The 17,308-nt window shown below is 43.7% G+C and overlaps 2 protein-coding genes across 10 annotated transcripts in view; one reads left to right on the forward strand and one right to left on the reverse strand.

Annotated features, from left to right (window-relative positions):
• The window catches only part of slf1 (SMC5-SMC6 complex localization factor 1), a 34,108-nt gene extending 22,146 nt beyond the window's left edge, over window positions 1–11,962 (forward strand). For both annotated transcript variants that reach the window (XM_037777656.1, XM_037777658.1), the window contains exon 18: window positions 10,980–11,962. In XM_037777656.1, coding sequence (XP_037633584.1) covers window positions 10,980–11,479 — 500 coding nt within the window. In that variant the 3' untranslated portion in view covers window positions 11,480–11,962. The remainder of the gene's footprint in view (window positions 1–10,979) is intronic.
• Window positions 11,963–12,429: 467 nt separating this feature from the next.
• The window catches only part of mctp1a (multiple C2 domains, transmembrane 1a), a 139,495-nt gene continuing 134,616 nt past the window's right edge, over window positions 12,430–17,308 (reverse strand). For 3 of the 8 annotated variants that reach the window (XM_037777655.1, XM_037777653.1, XM_037777654.1), the window contains exon 22: window positions 12,434–15,685. In XM_037777655.1, coding sequence (XP_037633583.1) covers window positions 15,614–15,685 — 72 coding nt within the window. In that variant the 3' untranslated portion in view covers window positions 12,434–15,613. Of the gene's footprint in view, window positions 15,686–17,308 lie in introns of all 8 variants that reach the window. The other 5 variants (XM_037777649.1, XM_037777651.1, XM_037777648.1 and 2 more) reach the window with 2 other exon arrangements.

Raw genomic sequence — 17,308 nt, forward strand, 5'->3', positions numbered from 1 at the left:
TCTCGTTTGAATTGCACCATGAATCACACATATGATGTTTGTCAGTTAAAAAGATAATTTTGCAAGTCAAGAAAGTCACAGTTTGTTGTAAATCCCAGTAGAAAACACACGGGCATCGTAGCTTCAGCGAGAGAGAAACGTCACTACGTGACTTTTGGGTGTGTAGTCTTTCTAATTACGTATTTTCACAGACATATACTTCAAGAGTTTTACAACAAACTGCGACTTTCTTCACCTGCAAAATTATGTTTTAAATTGAGAAACATCATATGTGCGATTCATGGCGCAATTCAAACGGGATCAAAAAAGTATCTGTGTCTTGCCGTTGACTACGTTCATATTTTTTCAGAAATAAGGTTCCATGGTGGTCCAGCCAAGAGGCGGGACTTTGCCTCTCTATAGTAGAAAAAAATTGTAGAGATATGTGTAAAAGTGTTTTCATCGTTTCTCATTTGTCTAATTGTTTTGGCTTGAGTCAAGTTCAGAGAAGGCAAGAGAGGTTGCTACATGACTGGCTCTTCATTTTCTCTTTGGATTTTTGTGCATCTCTTGTACACACACGTACACGGTCGGTTTAATGCACAGCATGCCGCGGTCCCTGCAGATCTTAATGTGAACGAGTGTTTGTGGAGCAGAAAGATGTCATTTGCTCAGTGGCACAGGAAACGCACGGTCCCCTCGGACCGCTGTAGTCAGTCATGGTTTGTCTCTGTCAGTTTGTCTATCTCTGTCATAGATACACACACACACACACACACACACACACACACACACAGGTAGTGCTTTAGACACACTTGGGCTTCTTCACTGTCAACACGGTGAAGAAAGTTCATCCTGCTCAGTACTTATTTCCCTCTGGGTCCTGAACTGGCAACCGCGAGGAGCTGAGCACTCGTACCATTAGAGGTGAGGTTGTGTTTGGAGCCCTCGGCTTCACTCGGGTGTGTTGATGTTTCAACTGCGGGTTTCTCCAGGCTGTATTTCAAGGACTTCCCTCGCTGGGAATTTTTTGACTAGATTCTTCTTCTTTCTCCTCTCTTCCTTCCTGTCTCTCGCTATTCACCCCCCCAACCTTTCTTTCTGTGTTTCGGGGTGGTTGCCAGGATTAAGTCTCCCCGGTCGTTCCTCAACGTGCTCCGAGAGGAGTGAGAGACCTCTTTTCACATGAGCCCTATGTTTTATACAGATGAGGACCGTGGAGGATTAAAGGAGGGAGATGATGATTTTAGGTTTCTTGCAGGCTTCTTATGCCCAGCACCACCTTTTTCTTTTATCATTTACACATACCTTGCCCTTTTTCTCCTTTTAAAACAGCTGCAGCATTTGGTGAGCATGAAGGCCGCAGGGAGCTAGCTTCAGTGAAAAGGAAAGGGCAGAGGCCAAGGATTATTTTTTTTAAGTATTTTTGTGTATTTTGCTGTCCTCTCTCGCCTACAAGGTTCAGCAGGAGTTTAATGCCGTATATTTATTTGTAAGGACCACATAATAATTGAGAGTGGGGAATCTGGAAGTGTCAAAAACATGCTCAACCATCCGCAATGCCAAGTTTCAAGGTTTAGTTCATTTCTTTTGTCTGGGCCGTAGAAAAGAAAAACAACATGGTCACAGGCCAGAGATGATTTTGTGTTGTTGGCCATGAAGTTCGTTCTCTCTCTCTTCGCTCCAGCCCTGAACTTAACTCATCAGACACTCCAATAGTAGTGTTATTTTTCTTTCCCCCCTTCTTAAATTAAAACTTTCAATGACGACTCAGGAAGGAATTGAATAGTATATTGAATAAATAATAATCCTGATAGAAAATACAGGCAAGATAAAAGTTCAACAATGGGTGTCGAAAGTCAACAATAGTTGGTGTTTAAAGTCATGCAGTGGAAATGAAGACCTTCAACGGCTGTTGGATGTGTTTGCTTAAGTCATTCTTTCAATAAGAAGCTAAACCCTGAAGCGTTTGTACAGTGTTGTACTTTTAAAGATTTCGGAGCAGCAGTAAGGATGGGGAGTACAGTGGGAGCAGTTAGTCGTTCGACAAGAATGTTAAGTGGGTCTGAAGTTCACCAGTTTAACTTTGCCATCACAATGTTGACATCGTGATGACAAAGAAGACAGAGAACTGCCTCTGTTTTAAAGGAGCAAAAACTTGCTTCTTGACTCGGTCCTATTAGATTTAACCAAAACATTCTCAGTTATAATTCTACCTTAGTACATCATATCACAATTTAAAAAGGGCCATTGCCCTCAGATGTATTGGCTCAAGATTTTTCGCTGTGAACGGTGTCCGGTGTGACACAGGACACGAAAACCAGGAGAATACTGAATAAAAGGATTGATTCATTCAACTAACAAAAACAAATATTCTTTCTCAAATACTTCTTGTGGTATGTAGCCACAGACCCTGAAGGAATAGTCCCTATGAGAACTTTTGACAGTGTTTTTTGTGGATTATCCAAAGTAAGAGGGATGTTGTTTTTTGACAAAATATGTCAATGTTGGATGTCTTTGGGAATCCCCTGATTCTTCATCTACATTCTTTATCTTTTCATCTGTAGTTTGTGTTTAGTGTTAGCATGCTAAGATGCTAAACTAACATAGTGAACATGGTATATTATACCAGAGGTGGAAAGAGTACAATAGTATTGTACTCAAGTAAAAGTAAAAAGTAGGTGAGTTTAAATGTAAACGGTATGGGGAAGGTTATGATCAGATATGATGTATGAGTAAACGTTACTACATTACATGTTAAGGGGGAGTGACGTGGGGGGGGGTGATATATGACACTACTGTTAAATTAAAGAACATCTTTCAACTACAAAATAGATTGCATTAAATGTCAACTTATACGCAAGTGGAGCAACATCAGCAACAAGACCCCTTATGTCCAAACCGACAGACGGCCACTCTGCAGTCTGTACATTCAACTGCCTTCCTCAGTGTAGCCTCACAAGAACTAACCAGAGGACAGACAAAACTCAAACAATTAATCAAAAATGATCGACAATAAATAAAACGAGCTATGGACACTACGGTGCCTGAAACTTCTTTTAGAATCAACAGCAGAATAAAACACCTCCAAAGCAGACAACATGACCGTAAACAATACAAACTCCACAGCGGCTGCAGCCACAAAAACATATTACAGCAAAGGAGAGACTGCACAGTTTTTACATTGAACTTCTCTTTATTCTTTAAACAGGTATATAACCAGTCCACACAGCCTCTCTGGTCCCCACTGCGCTCTTCAAATTCAAACCGTTTTGAGCTGAATGAGGCTCTATCGTCACATCAGGGATTAACAGTCTCAAACAGCAGAAAGTCCTCACACACCTCACTAAAGGTAGAAGTTCCTCAGTGAACACAGAGGTCACCGAGGGTGTGTCACTTAGCATGCTTGCCAGGTGGTGTATTAAATCGGTTATTAATTAGGATTAAGTGCAACCATTTTTTTTAACAATGCCAAGGTAACGTTACAATAATAATAATTATAACCACACCCCATATGTGATCCTTAAATTGATTGTGCTTGAAGTGTCCACAGACACACCTGCAGCTTCTACTCTACTACAGCTGCTGATTTATCTCCTTTCTTAATATGTCCCATTCTCACACACAGTTTATCAGGACTTTTCATGTGACTTTTGTTTTCACTCAGTAACAGATGTGATTTGAAATGTAGCGCAGTTCAATACTTGTGATGAATAGTACTTTAGTAAATGTAAAATTAGCAATTTTTAAAAATGCTCAAAAATGTATAAGTACACAAAAAACAACTTTGTTACAGTTACAAGAGTAAATGTAATTCATTACTTCCACCCCTGCATTATACCTGCTTAAACATCAGCATGTTGGCATACTGACGTTAGCATTTAAAGGTGCTCTATATGATATGCAGAGCTTTAATATAGCAGCAAACAACTATTTGCTTTGTAAAGATAGAGGAGTAATGTCTACCTGAGCTGAGAATGAAGTCACTCTCCCTCTGTGTGTGTTGTACGGCCGTCGCTCTGCACTGCTCTCATACGGCAGTTACAACTGATAACACCGTCCCGACCGATGGAGCCGTTGCGGAAGCGTAGCACTAGGGCTGTCGCGGTGAAGGAATTTCCCCTGTGGTGTTAATGATTGGCTCAACAGCGTGATATGCGGTATTATTGTAATTTCTTTGCAAATTACTCAATTGAATCTGATTTTAGTGCTATATAAATAAGCTTTATTGTTAGGCTATTATTAGGTATATTGTTGCTTTTTAAATAAAGATACTAATTAATACTTTTTTTTAGCTGAGACACTTTGGTTGCGCCTGGTTGCTATGATACGGAGTATCCGTAGCGTACTCGCTGTGGATGAAGGGAAGGCTGAAGCACGTAGGGAGAGAGGACGGACCCGGCAGTCTCTGTGTATTGATTTCTCCTCCATTGTTGTTGTTTAACACTTGTAGCCCACATGTAGGACGTGACAGTTGATCGTTGTGGTATTTGTTCCGCCCCTCCTCCAGTGTGATTGGACGGCTGGATGTAAAAAGTGACACTGATGAGTGCAGCGTTTTACCCAAAGCTGAACAACTCACGGCGACAAGCGCAAACATGCAACACTCAGCTCAGAATACCTTGTCACGCTGCTGCCATGACATTGCAAAAAACGTGAACATAGCGGTTGCGCCGGTTGCTTGCCATTCTCTGCGGTTGACTTGTCAATAGCAACAGTAGCTGCAAGCCACTGGCACAGATGTCGCCATGTTGATAGCCATGCGGAGGCAATAGAAGTTAGTTTTGCGACTAAATGAACACCTCATCTTGTGTTGTATCATCTGCACAAAACTTGCCTGTCTTTGCGTCTTGCCTTTGCACAATGCGTGTTGCACTAAAAAATACGAAAAAGAGCATTTTAAATGCAGGAAAATACCAACACGTCATAGCGCTTCTTGGACTAGTTATTGCCACGAAAATAAAAACCCAATGGGTTAAATTTGTATGAAAATATTGTGCCGATGAGAGCTTTGCAGACGCTGAATTCTAAAATCACAGTCTTTATTTATTTTATTTATTGTCTCGCTCTAGTTCGTTCGGTGTTCTTGAAGTATTTCAATCTACTTCTATCAAATTAACTTCCAAATAGTTTGAATATCTAAACAAGTTTGTGTGCATGCTAATGGCATCATAGGAAACTGTTTATTTACTTGCACATGATGATGATGATTCAGTGCATGACATATCATCAGAGCTAACAGCTGATGGCAGTGATTAGCCTTTTCTGATTCAAGAGAGCGGTTAAGAGTTCATTTAGGGCTCCACTCTGATTATTTAAGATGCTTATCGCCCACTGCTGATCAGCATCCAGTAAATCAGAGTATACCTGATAACCCCTCACACTAGAGGTGTCGGAGTGGCAGGGGATTACACAAAGCTAGCAGTAGGTGCCCATGCTTTTACATCCTACACCCTATCCTTATCTGCCCGACCTCCTCCTCCGAAAGGCTATGATCCAACTGTAATCTGTGGCTGACCAGGCTGTGTTTGGGGTGAGGAGGAGCTCAGGGACAACGTTAATCAGACACAACCTGTTAAGATGGCGCTCACCTGTGACCGAGAAGACAGAGCCGTGATGTCATCAGTAGAATTTAAGCTGATGTGAAAAGGGAAATATAGCAGAAGCGGTATGACCTAGTATTGTTATACAACAGATACTGACCCGACTGCTTCATCTGATGTAACCTCCACAGGCTTTTTATACTCTGAATATCAAGGTGGAAAAGGGGGGGGGGGAGCGTTCAGACACTGTTGCTAAAGCAGAGAGGGATGTTAGCATATTCACATGTCTGGCTGGTCTTTCTCTTTTTCTTTTTTTTCCTGCATCTGATGCCTCTCCGCTGGCTGCTTTGGTGCCTCACTTGGTTGGCCTTGTTGTTTTTGCTGTGGTTTCTAGTCGCTAGCTAGCAGCTCCCTGTGGATATGCGATGCCGTGCCCCTGGCTGCAGTTCACACACTCACCCTGCCTCTCTTTTTCAGGCAGCGAGGGGGGGAGAGAGAGGGAGAGAGAGAGAGAGAGGATGTTTACCATGCTGTGGAGCTGCCTGCTTCCCAGCTTGTCTGCCTCAGCCACAGCATCAGACCAGAGACAGAGAGAGAGAGAGAGAGAGAGAGAGAGAGAGTCATAGGGGGAGGGAGCACTGCATCTTTCTTTCCTTCCCTCCCTCCCTCTTTTTGCGCCAATTTTCCCCTCCTCCACTCTCGCTTTTATATTTCTTGTCTTCGCCTGCCCTCTAAAGGCCAAAGGGCTTTGCGCTCTGTATGTATATGTGTGTGTGTGAGTGTGTGTGTGTGTGTGTGTGTGTGTGTGTGTATATGTATGTATGTGTGTGTGTAGCAGTCAGACTGCATCTGGCTGGTGCATCAGGCAGCGGCTTTTGCTCGGCATGTGAATTTCCTCCCTCTGCTGTAGCTTCAGAGCCGAGGTCTTAGCGGGGCATTTTCACATCCGTGTACACACACACACACACACACATGCATAAAGGATGGTGTAATTACCCTGTGCTCTCATGTAATCCCCCAGGTGCTGTATTTATCTCCACTGCAGCATATCTGACACCCAGCGCCAATACCTGGATTCACTTCAGTCGCTGTCCCTGCACCAAAACCATTCCCCAGCCTCTAGTCTCATAACAGTGTGTGTGTGTGTGTGTGTGTGTGTGTGTGTGTATGTGTATTACATTATAAACTGCACGTGATGCTATTTGTATGTCTTATGTTAGAGAATATGTAATTCAGCCCTGGTTATGACCATTGACGTCTGTGTTAAGTGCAGTTGAGCCGTGTGGTGGAGCATTAGAGCGCATTTTTATATCCCAGAATGGATAACAAGTGATTCTCTTGTCCAGAGGGTGAAACCTACAATAATAAAAAAAAGGGAGGAAAATAGATTTAAAAATCCTGGAAAAGCAAAAAGACACAAGCTGACGCTTAATGGAAATAAAAGGGAGAAAGTCAAGCAGGTAAATATGCAAATGTGACAAACGGCAGACAGCACGCGCCGACGCACACAGTTAGCTTTCAGGCAGACAGATCTACAATCAAACGCTCAGCCATACAGGCTTTCAGGCAAGCCGAGCCCAGGGCCGCGCTGCAGGGGCCCTCTCCCCCCACCCCCCCACCCACCACACCAGTGTTATCGCTCTGGTTGGAGCCTGTCTGTCAGCCGGATTGGTGTGACACGATGACGTAGGGGAACGCCGGAAAACTGCGCTTCTCGATCTTGCGTTTCTTTCTCTCATGCGGATGATGTGCATCTCGTGTGTGAGTCGAACGTTTTATAGTCATTTGTAATAGTCTAAGAGTCTGTGACTCAGTGTGCATTTAAACAAAACTAGCGCAGTAAGATTTCTACTGTTTGACAATACAGATGTAATTGGGAATCTGACTTGCAGTGTAAATGCTGTTTTGTCTGGAGCTTTATGCTGAAATTATCCCCATTTCTGTTCAATTTCCATATCTTTGCTGCTGCCACAAGCCATTTTCCCACGAGAGGTGAACATACTGGAGCTTCATCTTATTTAACCAATGCATACAATTCATGCATTTCAAGAGTGACTGACGTAAAAGTAACTTTTGAATTTAGTTCATGCACACGCACTTGATATGTATGTATTCTATGCACATATTGGGAGTATTTTATTGTGTGCTGTATTGTGCCAGCTTCAGGGACTGAAAAGTACTGCTTCAACTTCGGAGAAGTATTAAGAAGGACTGGGAGAAGTAAACCTTGTCCTCCTCTTTTTCCTTTTTTTCCACATTTGGTTTAAAACACTGCACAGGGTGCTCGGGTTCAGGCTTAAAGGCCCCGTGCAGAGCTCAGTCCGAGGCTGGCCCTTTCAAAGGACGGCGCAGAACATGATAAATTGTAAAGAAAAACAGCCTCAGTCTTCAAAAGACATCCCATCTTTTTTAGAGATCACCCAGAAAGGGACGAAGATGGATCCATTTTCCAGCAGACATTGCGTGTTCCCGTGTGTCTGCATGGGGTACTATAGTCGTGGTTTTTCCACATTCTGGTAGACCTGGAGCTTTTCTGCTGCGTGTCACGCCATGGCTGGCTTCACACATTACAGCCACTGCTACTGCATGAGCGTAATAGCGAGGACAGCTTGTTATAGAAACCTGGTGATTATGACCTGCTGTGAACAACCTCACACTCTCTCTCACACACACCACGTCGCTCCGTCTCCCTCCCCTCTGCCTTTCTCTCGTGGCCACTTTGATCAAATCTGTGCTCTTACGTCCTTGACTGCTGCCCCCGCTGCCTGACCCCTGCATTTGAAATTTCCCCGCTTATGTAAAAGTTTATGTAGATTAATGCCACAATTTATGCAGATTGAGTTTTTGCCACTCAGGCTTGAAGCACTAAAAGGTAGATGAGCGCTGACCTTCCCCGCCAACAGCTACGTGAGCTCTCACCGATTATCTCATAACTGCTACTCACAGTGTTAGTTCAGAGGGAGACAGAGAGATGGAGAGCAATTTCATAATTCATATTGTTCCATTTTGAACTTTTTTTTTTTTTTTTTTTTTTAAATGGTGTCATTTAAAACCAGGCTGTCTTTTTGTCAAAATGGCATTCGGGAGGCTCAGTAAGTGACGATTGTCCCCATATTGCTGCAGCCACACAACGTCTGTCAAACAGAAACAGTGGTATCAAGTGGCGGTCTGTGTGACACGCCGAGCCTCCACAGAGCCGTAAACTCGCATGTGGCAGCAGCATTGCCAAGGTTGAACAGTCAAGTGCCATCAAGAGCAGTTTGCCATAGAAATGGGTCTATCTAAAAGCAAACAAAGGGCTCACACTTGACTCGACCCGCTCCGTGTAGGCGAAGTGCGCAGGGGCCTGTCTGACACTGGAAAATGACTTTCAGTCTAAACAGACAAAGCAGAAGAGTAGAGAGTAGACGGTAAATGTCACCGTTATAACATTCCTGCCTTTGTAGGAGGGGGGACAAAAAGTGTCACATTCAGCTGTGGTGTATAGATATTTGTTTTGTATGACTTTTAACATCAATGTGCCTCCTTCACTAAAATAATATTAAACACCGCCATTGAACACGGTATTTGTAGATCCCGTGAAGAACTTTTAGCAGAGCCATTTTCTGATGTCACAGTCGAGGTCTTTCGCAAGTTCGTCACCCCCGGTAGCTCTCCGTGTCACTGTTTCTGATGAAACGATGAGCTCGCTCAGCATTACATAAAAAAAGCCAACAGGAAAAGCTCCATCAGGTCACCAACCCAGCGCCTTTTACACAAACACAAAGTGAGCCGCCAGTCACACAGTTAAGACAAGGTGTCAGATGAAGTTAGAGCTGAAGTGAGCTAAAAGCTCTGGCTGGCACTGAGGCCCGGTGGGAAAACAGCTGTTCACTTAACTCCTCAGCTTCTGTAAGTGTGTGTGTGTGTGTGTGTGTGTGTGTGTGTGTGTGTGTGTGTGTGTGTGTGTGTGTGTGTATGTGTGTGTGTACGGTCTGTATAGCATATTGTGTGTGCGCGTCTGTGCACTATTTATATCTGTTGCTGCGCCTGTCATTGACCCGTGCAGCATCTCTTCCGCCTTATTTGATAATGACGCTGCAGCCCACAGTAGCTTGGCATGTGTCATGGTGTTATCGCTGATACCTCAGTTGCCTGTTTACATTACACTCATTAACCTCGTAGTCTCAGGACAATTTTAAAATCAAATATTTAAAGGTGCTCTATGTAAGAATCTGAAATTGCTTGTTAACAACGACACCTGTGGCCATTAAGTCAACGACAGTCAGCGTCCTGCTGCTCGCGCTCACACTATGTAGACGTGAGCGAGCATCAGTCAAAACAGTGAAGCGACGAGACTGAACATGATTGACAGCTAAAACCACAATATCACTATGTATTTCACGTGCTTGGCAGTAACGTCCAATAAGAATTTTGCCAGCTCAGGGTCCTTTTTTGATACCCAAAACCAAACGAAGCTCCCTCCATGAATCGAAGGTCCGGCCGATGTTGATCCTGGATGCGGAAGATCACCAGATGATCCGAGTACTTTATCTCTCGACAGTCGTGCCATTTTGGCTTCATGCGCCACTGAGCAACTCCCATAGGAATGAACAGGAGCCCGCCTACAACGCTGTATCCAGTTCTCTTTATACATCCATGGTTGCACGCTGTTAGCCCTGTAGCAGCGCTGAAGAGAGTAAAGGCACAAAAGGTCTCAAAGGTCTCATTTTTAAAGTTAGGTTGCAAACTGTTCACACATTGGCATTAAAAAAATTAAAAAAAATGTTTATACGTACAGTCCCTTTAAAATCAAACCCTACTATATCACAGCTTCCCTAAACTGGATTAAAATTTTTAGTCCCATTTAAAGTTAATTAGTAGTTTATTTCCTAACAAGTACTTTCAGGTGATCGTAACAAGAGCACATCCTTCACTGCTTTCAATCCGGGAGGCACTTTAAAGATGAGCTTTAGTGAAGGTAGAAGTGCACCGGGGGGGTCAAAGTGTATTCATGGTTAAGTAGTGTTTGCATTTAGATTTTCTGTTTTGTCACGGTGTGTGTGAAGGTCGTCACATGCGTGCACTGTGTGTCGAGCACTCCAGTGACTGAATACATTGTGCGCTCTTGTCCTTGCGCTCCCATGCCGAGAGTTGTCTTACTTCAATAGAGGCAGTGACAGATCCTCTTAAAGACACTCTTTGTGTCATTGTACAATGATGATGAAGTGTTCGCAGAACAAACTTGAGTTGAGTTTTATTCTGAAGCGCAGTTTTAAAAAAAAATACTTCCAAATGTATTTACAGGCAAACATTTGGAGTCACGCTTGTCGCAGGTTGTTCCCTCTTGCTGCAGCATTTTGACACATGCGTGCGATCTTTTCAAGAGCAGTGGTGGAAGTAGTAGGCTTGAGTTGTAATAGAAATGACTGTAGTACGGGTTGTGTGATCTGATCCTGTATCCCTCTGCCCCTCCAGGCTCAGTTCTCCTGCAGCAGACTGATGGAAACGGGCGGACTGCACTGGATCTGGTCTCCGCAACAAGTCAGAGGGAGGAGCTCCTCCACAGCGCGCATGTCGGAGACGCAGCCTTGAGAAAAAAACACTCGACCGGGGTCTTGAACCTGCCCCTCCTGGAGGCCGGATCCTCTCTGCTGGCCCACCTCATTTTCTCCTACAAGCAAGAGAGGGGCTTGCCAGGCCACGCGCAGCCCAGCGACAAGGCCCACAGCCTGGGCTACACGCTGGTCAGGGCCCTGGAGACGCACTCCCACCAAAAAGTGACTCTGGGCTGGACAGACCAGCGGGCGGTGAGGCTGGTGGAGGATGCAGAGACCCTGCTGGAGCTCGGAAGGGGGAGTTACCTGGGGCAGGTGTCTCAGGCAGTGAAAGAGTGCAAAGGAGAGAATACGCGGTTCCTAATGGAGATACTGGAGGATCTCAAGTCTCGGGGGGGAGCGCTAGTGGCTGATCTGTGACGCAGGATCACTGGACAACACACCGAAAAAGACCCGAATGTGAAACCATTGATTGAAACGCTAACAAAAGAGCATCTTTGTCAGTTATAAACAACTGTTATTATATGATCATACAATTCACCAAGGCCTTAAATGTCTACACCAGCAACAAAACACCTTCAGGCCTCCACAATAATGCAGCCTTCTCCCATCTTCCCATGTGGGTAATTGGGTAAGCATGTGTTTTTGAAGTTAGCTGTGTTTTCATTTTTACATGGTTTGGATATATTTCACTACTTTGTTTTATATTTCTCAGATGGAAAAATGTTTCTGAAAAATGTATTTATGTTGAATGTTCATAGTTGCTTGTTTTTTATGGCAAAACAATCATTTCTGTTTAGACTGTTACTACCTCAAACTCTTGTTTTCCACAGCCACTTTTCTTGATGTTCAAAGATATTTTTTTTCATGTTAACTAATATTTATAATAAAATAAAATGAAAATAACTTAAGTTGTTAAGATATTCTGATAGTATTAAATCATGGAGTAATTCACACCAATAAATCAGGGGGAAATGGCTACTGCAGGCTGAAAGGTGCTCTATAACAAATGGAGTGGCTTCATGTGGAGGGCCGCAGTGAAAGAGAGTAAAACCAGTTCTGGCAGAAGTCATCCCGGTCGGAGATGCACGAGGCGCTGATGTGCACTCAGGGTCTCAGCCACACAGACAGCAATGAGGAATGAGCCACATCCTGAAGCTGAACATGAGTGAAGAACGGGGCTTAGGCCTGCTTGTTGGGGCGGGTCGAGTGGGCGACGGAGCAGCAGAGGTGAGGAGAGGGGGATTTGAACCTGAAAAGTAGTAGTGGGTATCTCAGACTGAGATGAATGGCCGTATATTTCCTTCGCTGCTTCCAGAAGCGAGATTGTTGAAGCGAAAAAAACTAATTTCGCAATAATCCAGACACTCTGAAGATGATAAAAAATATTTAATCTCGTGTTTGTTTTTTTCTTTTTTTTTCTTTCAAAATAAGCAACATACATCAGATGCATTTAATTTCTCAAACCGGAAATATACATCATATTTTCTTTCCCCCCATCCTGACCGACTCATGTCTCAGCTCCTTATTCCTGTCCTGAAATGTCATTGGTCAGAACTGGGCACATGAAGATGATGTCACAGGCAGGCAACATTGCAGGCGGGAAAAAAGACATCTTAGAAAATGAGGCAGGCATAAACCTACTTTACAACATCACCACCGGACCATCAACAGGCATACTGTATAAAATACAAACATAAATTAAGTAGTTAGCTATGTACAGTATTATTTAAAAAATAAATAGTCTCATTTCAACTCGGTGCAAATAAAAGTGCTTTTTTTTTCCCTTTACAGCTGACAGTCTGATACATTCCTTTATATAATCTATTTCCTCTACATCATACAAAATAAAAACACTTTGGTTTGCTTGCAAACGGAGCTAAAATCCAATAATAAATGACAGAAATAAGAAACGGTATTTGGATGCAATACCACACAATAGTCACCACGATTTGCTGTAAAATAACTACATACAGTAGTAGACACATACAGTACGTATCAGGTATTCAAACAGTCCCTTCAGGCATTATAAAAAGCCATCCTTCACGAGCCATAGAGTGTGTTTGTTGAGGAGGCTATAATCAGTCTGCGACGCTGCTCTTGGGGGACAGTCTGTTATTGTCTTTCAAGTGGATTCCTCAAAACAACAAAACAAAATCAATGGCCCTCTGGAGTGACAGATCCGAGCCTGTTGATATTTAAGCATGGAGATGGATGGGTAAAGAGGGAGGGAGGGAGAGGGGTACAAGCAGACAGGCAGGGCGAGAGGATGACAAAATGGCAGAGGAGAGCTCTAGTTGTGGTGGGGAGGGGGGTGAAGAGATAAAGACAGACAGACAGAGAGACTGACAAACAGACATTAAGGGGGGAGAAGGAACAAAAAGATGGAGAAGGAGGGGGTGAAAAGATGGAGGCAGGGATCAGTAGGATGAGAGGAGACCTCCTCAAATGTAGCCTGAGCTGTGATCTTTCAACAGATGCTCAGCAAGAAGCCCAGGAGACCGTCCCTTCAGACAGGGTCGCAACCCCGCTCACTGACGAATGAGGGAACCGCAGAGAGAGCAAACGGAGAGAAGCATGATGGGAAAGGGGATCTGAAATAGCATAACACACACATACACACACACACATCCCTGACATCTCAGGCCTAAGTCCCCTCAGAGCCTTCGTCTTGTCACACAGCGACTTGCTGCTCATCTAGCTGACGGCCGCCTCCACCAGCAAACTCCACACCGCGTAACAGCTGGCACTTCTGCTGCACCACACACACACACACACGCTTATACATGCTGACACACACATCGACTGAATCTACGCATCAGTCTACAGCTGGAGGGGGGAGATACAATTGTAACACATACACCGACGCTGAGAGAAGCAACGCGTCTTTGATTGCATAAACGTGTATACGCAAACACTCTTACATACACAGTTCACATACACAAGCCTCTGTCTCGGGAAAGACGGATCAAAGTTGAGCTGTGGGCACAGGAGGTGGGGCAGATGGAGAGGGCGGCCAGCCTGGGGCACAGCATCACAGAGAGCATGTTTGTGTGAGAGTGTGTGTGTGTGTGTATGTGTGTGTGTGCCTGAGAGGGAGAGAATCTGCCTGCTCAAATGGGATGTTATGCTTTCATCTGTGAGCGAGTAGGTACAGTGTGTGTGTGTACGCGAGATCTCTTAAAGAAGCAGTGTATTCACGTGAGAGGATGTTTTTTTTTGTGTGTCCGCATGCATACATGCTTGTGCGTGTGAATGCTTTCTTTCTTGTGAGGCAAACACACGGGGAGATGAGAGGAAAGGAGACCAGCCTTTCAAACAAGATTAGGGCTGTGGCTGCCTAAAGGCCTGCCTGCCTGGCGACACTCTGCATAGACTGGGTGACATCTATATTAACACCAGCATGACAGCAGAAGGCCCAGTCTGCTGCGCCTCCTGACACACAGAGAAGGTGTCTGTCTCACTGATTGACTGACAGGGGGACTTTGACATGTTTTTAAGGGGTTAAATGAGGCTACAGCTAAATGATCTGGACATTTAGTAGTGATAAAGGTTAGGGGCAAAAAATACCAACTGTTGTTTTTTTTTCCTCTGGGTATTATTTAATGATGATTATGTAACCACGATCTATTTTAAGAAGAACAGACTCACTGTACTTTAAACTAATACCACTGTGGTTTGATTTGGATTGATATTTTTTCAAAAAGCTAATTTGGCCATTGTAATAAAGCACAGACAGATACCAGCACAAGCCTCCAGCCTGTTGGTCCAGGTTTGTGTTTGTGTAGAAGGACATATCTGGAGGCTACTACCATAATTGCTAATCAACTTGGCTGGCTGAGTTAAGTGGAAACAATCCAAATTACTGCCAGTGAACATAACATCATTACCACATCCAAGAGAGGAAGAAAAACAAAAGATACTTCAGTACAAAAACAATTAGAAAATATGAACATATTACCAAAACCATTTCATAACTACAATATGAGCTAAAAAAAAAAAAAAAAGTCTATTGCAGAGTGATGATGCAGAATGTTAGTATAAGGCTTGTATTTTGATAAACGCGGATGCACTGAAAATGTCTTTTTTAGGACGGTGAGTATAAATGCTAAAACTCGTTTTACTCGTTGTGTGACACTTGTCACTTGTGGCAAGCAGATGTACAGAGTCCTCCGAGCTGTCAGAGTGATGGAGAAGAAGAAAAGGAAGGAGAGTGGCGAACACGGTGGAGAAAAAGGTCATTCCATCCATCCTTCCCACTCGCCTTTAAAATCAATTAAAGCATAATGGTGATAGGAATATTTCTTGTACTCGTCTTTTTTTGTTTTTATACAAAAATTACACTTCAGGAAACTGTACTGTACTGTACTGTGTCATGAGCAATTAAAGACAGAAAAAAAGGCTTAAGAGAAGAAAATAGGAAAGAAAAAAGAAGGAAGGACAGCTGAGCCGAGCTGGTCGGGAGCCGTCTGCTTCCTCTGCTCCTCAGCGTCCAGTAATAGACCACGAGAAGAAAAGTGGAGAAGAGAAGAGTTGGTGGGCGGACACAGTCATCTACCCGGGGTTGTTTTTCTTCCTTTTATTTGGACTGGGATTGGGATCCAGTTTCAGCTCTCGATACTGCACCTGTTAAAACACACAGAAACACACACACACACACACACACGCAGGAATGCGCGCAGGCACACACACACAACACACACCACCCGGTCAGGTGGAAAGAGCAAAGGATGCTTGAATAGCACAGAAACCCTCCAGAGGCTCTCTGAGTCCAGCTGTGTGGAACAGTGGCCTCAGGGAAGGGATTACACACTGATTACAACACACGCACACAGATGCACGTAAAGACACTCACATGCACACTCGCACACAAACACAATCCATGTACACTGTTCAAAGCTCCGAATACACTCGTGCTTGCACACAAATATACACACATACTTCCACAGATGTGGGACAGTGGCCTAAGGGAAGGGATCACACAAACAAACAGAGAACAGGGCAAGGCCTCATGGGAAAGCTTGGAGAGACAACAGAGTCATCTCAGCATGGCAAGATGGTTAGGAGAGGAAGGGCATAGAGATGGGAAGGAAACAGAAGGTAGAAAAAAATGCACCGTAACCCTTACAAAACAAAAGACAGTGCTTAGCTGGTAGTTATAGTTACTCTAGTATCAACTCCCTGCTGATCACATGTAGCTTGATACATACTGCGCTAGATGTCAGGGGCTTTATATGGCCAAACGTATTATTAGGGACAAAATGATTAACTCTCAGTTCATGTCTTCTCTGACAAAAACCCAAAATGTTCATGAGACAATGTATCTATTATCTATTAGCCAGAGAGATTAACAAACAAGCACATTGGAGATTTTCACTATGTTTGCATCATTTCTGGTACAATAGGAAAAACAACGTACCATCTCTTCTACATCTTCTCCACTCAGGCTGGCTGAACTGCAGTTAGCCAATCAGAGAGCAGACTGTCTATGTGGAGCGTTCTCAATAATGAGTGGACGCAAGAGAAGACCTGACCTGATGAGGCTCCTGTCTCCTTGCACATAGGTGGAAGACCTGTCAGCCATTAGATGTAGAACAGCAACATCAACTTGGAGAGTTGTATAATAACTACTTTGGATGACTTAAACTAGTTCAGCTACAGATAGCAGGAGGAAAAGAGGAAAGTCCAGAATGTCTAATCTCCGCAAAAACACCATTCAGATGTTTACTCAAGGACAGCAGAAGGAAACACCTTGACATTGACATGGTTTGATCACAAAGTGTGACACAAGGTATTTGATTGACACTTTAGTTCAAGGCATCACACAGCACTATGTGTGCATATTTTAACACCCCTTATAACAAGGAAGCCCCCAACCAAGGCAATGTTAATATCATGCTGTACCCGTTGAGCTATAAATCTTTTTAAACTGGATTTTACTTAGTTTGAAGCCTCGTGTTATGTTTGTTGTTTGCTTACGTTTGTTGTAACAGTTATGTGAGTATAAGACCATAACTCGCAGATTTGCTGCAGGTCTACATACTCTCCTGGAGTTTTGTTGTCACTGTGAGCTTGCCAGTCAACAAGCAGAGACCACAGGAAGTTACTGCGCCCAGCCAAAAAATATTGCAGCATATAAGCCTTGCCCCTGTTGTTTTTTTTTCCTCATTCCCCGTTGCTAAGCTAAGCTAACTGTCACCTGGCTGTAACTTCATAATTAACAGAAACATATGAGAGTGGTATCAAGAA

Source organism: Sebastes umbrosus, chromosome 8 (genome assembly GCF_015220745.1).
Source record: "Sebastes umbrosus isolate fSebUmb1 chromosome 8, fSebUmb1.pri, whole genome shotgun sequence".
NCBI classification, from domain to species: Eukaryota; Metazoa; Chordata; class Actinopteri; order Perciformes; family Sebastidae; genus Sebastes; species Sebastes umbrosus.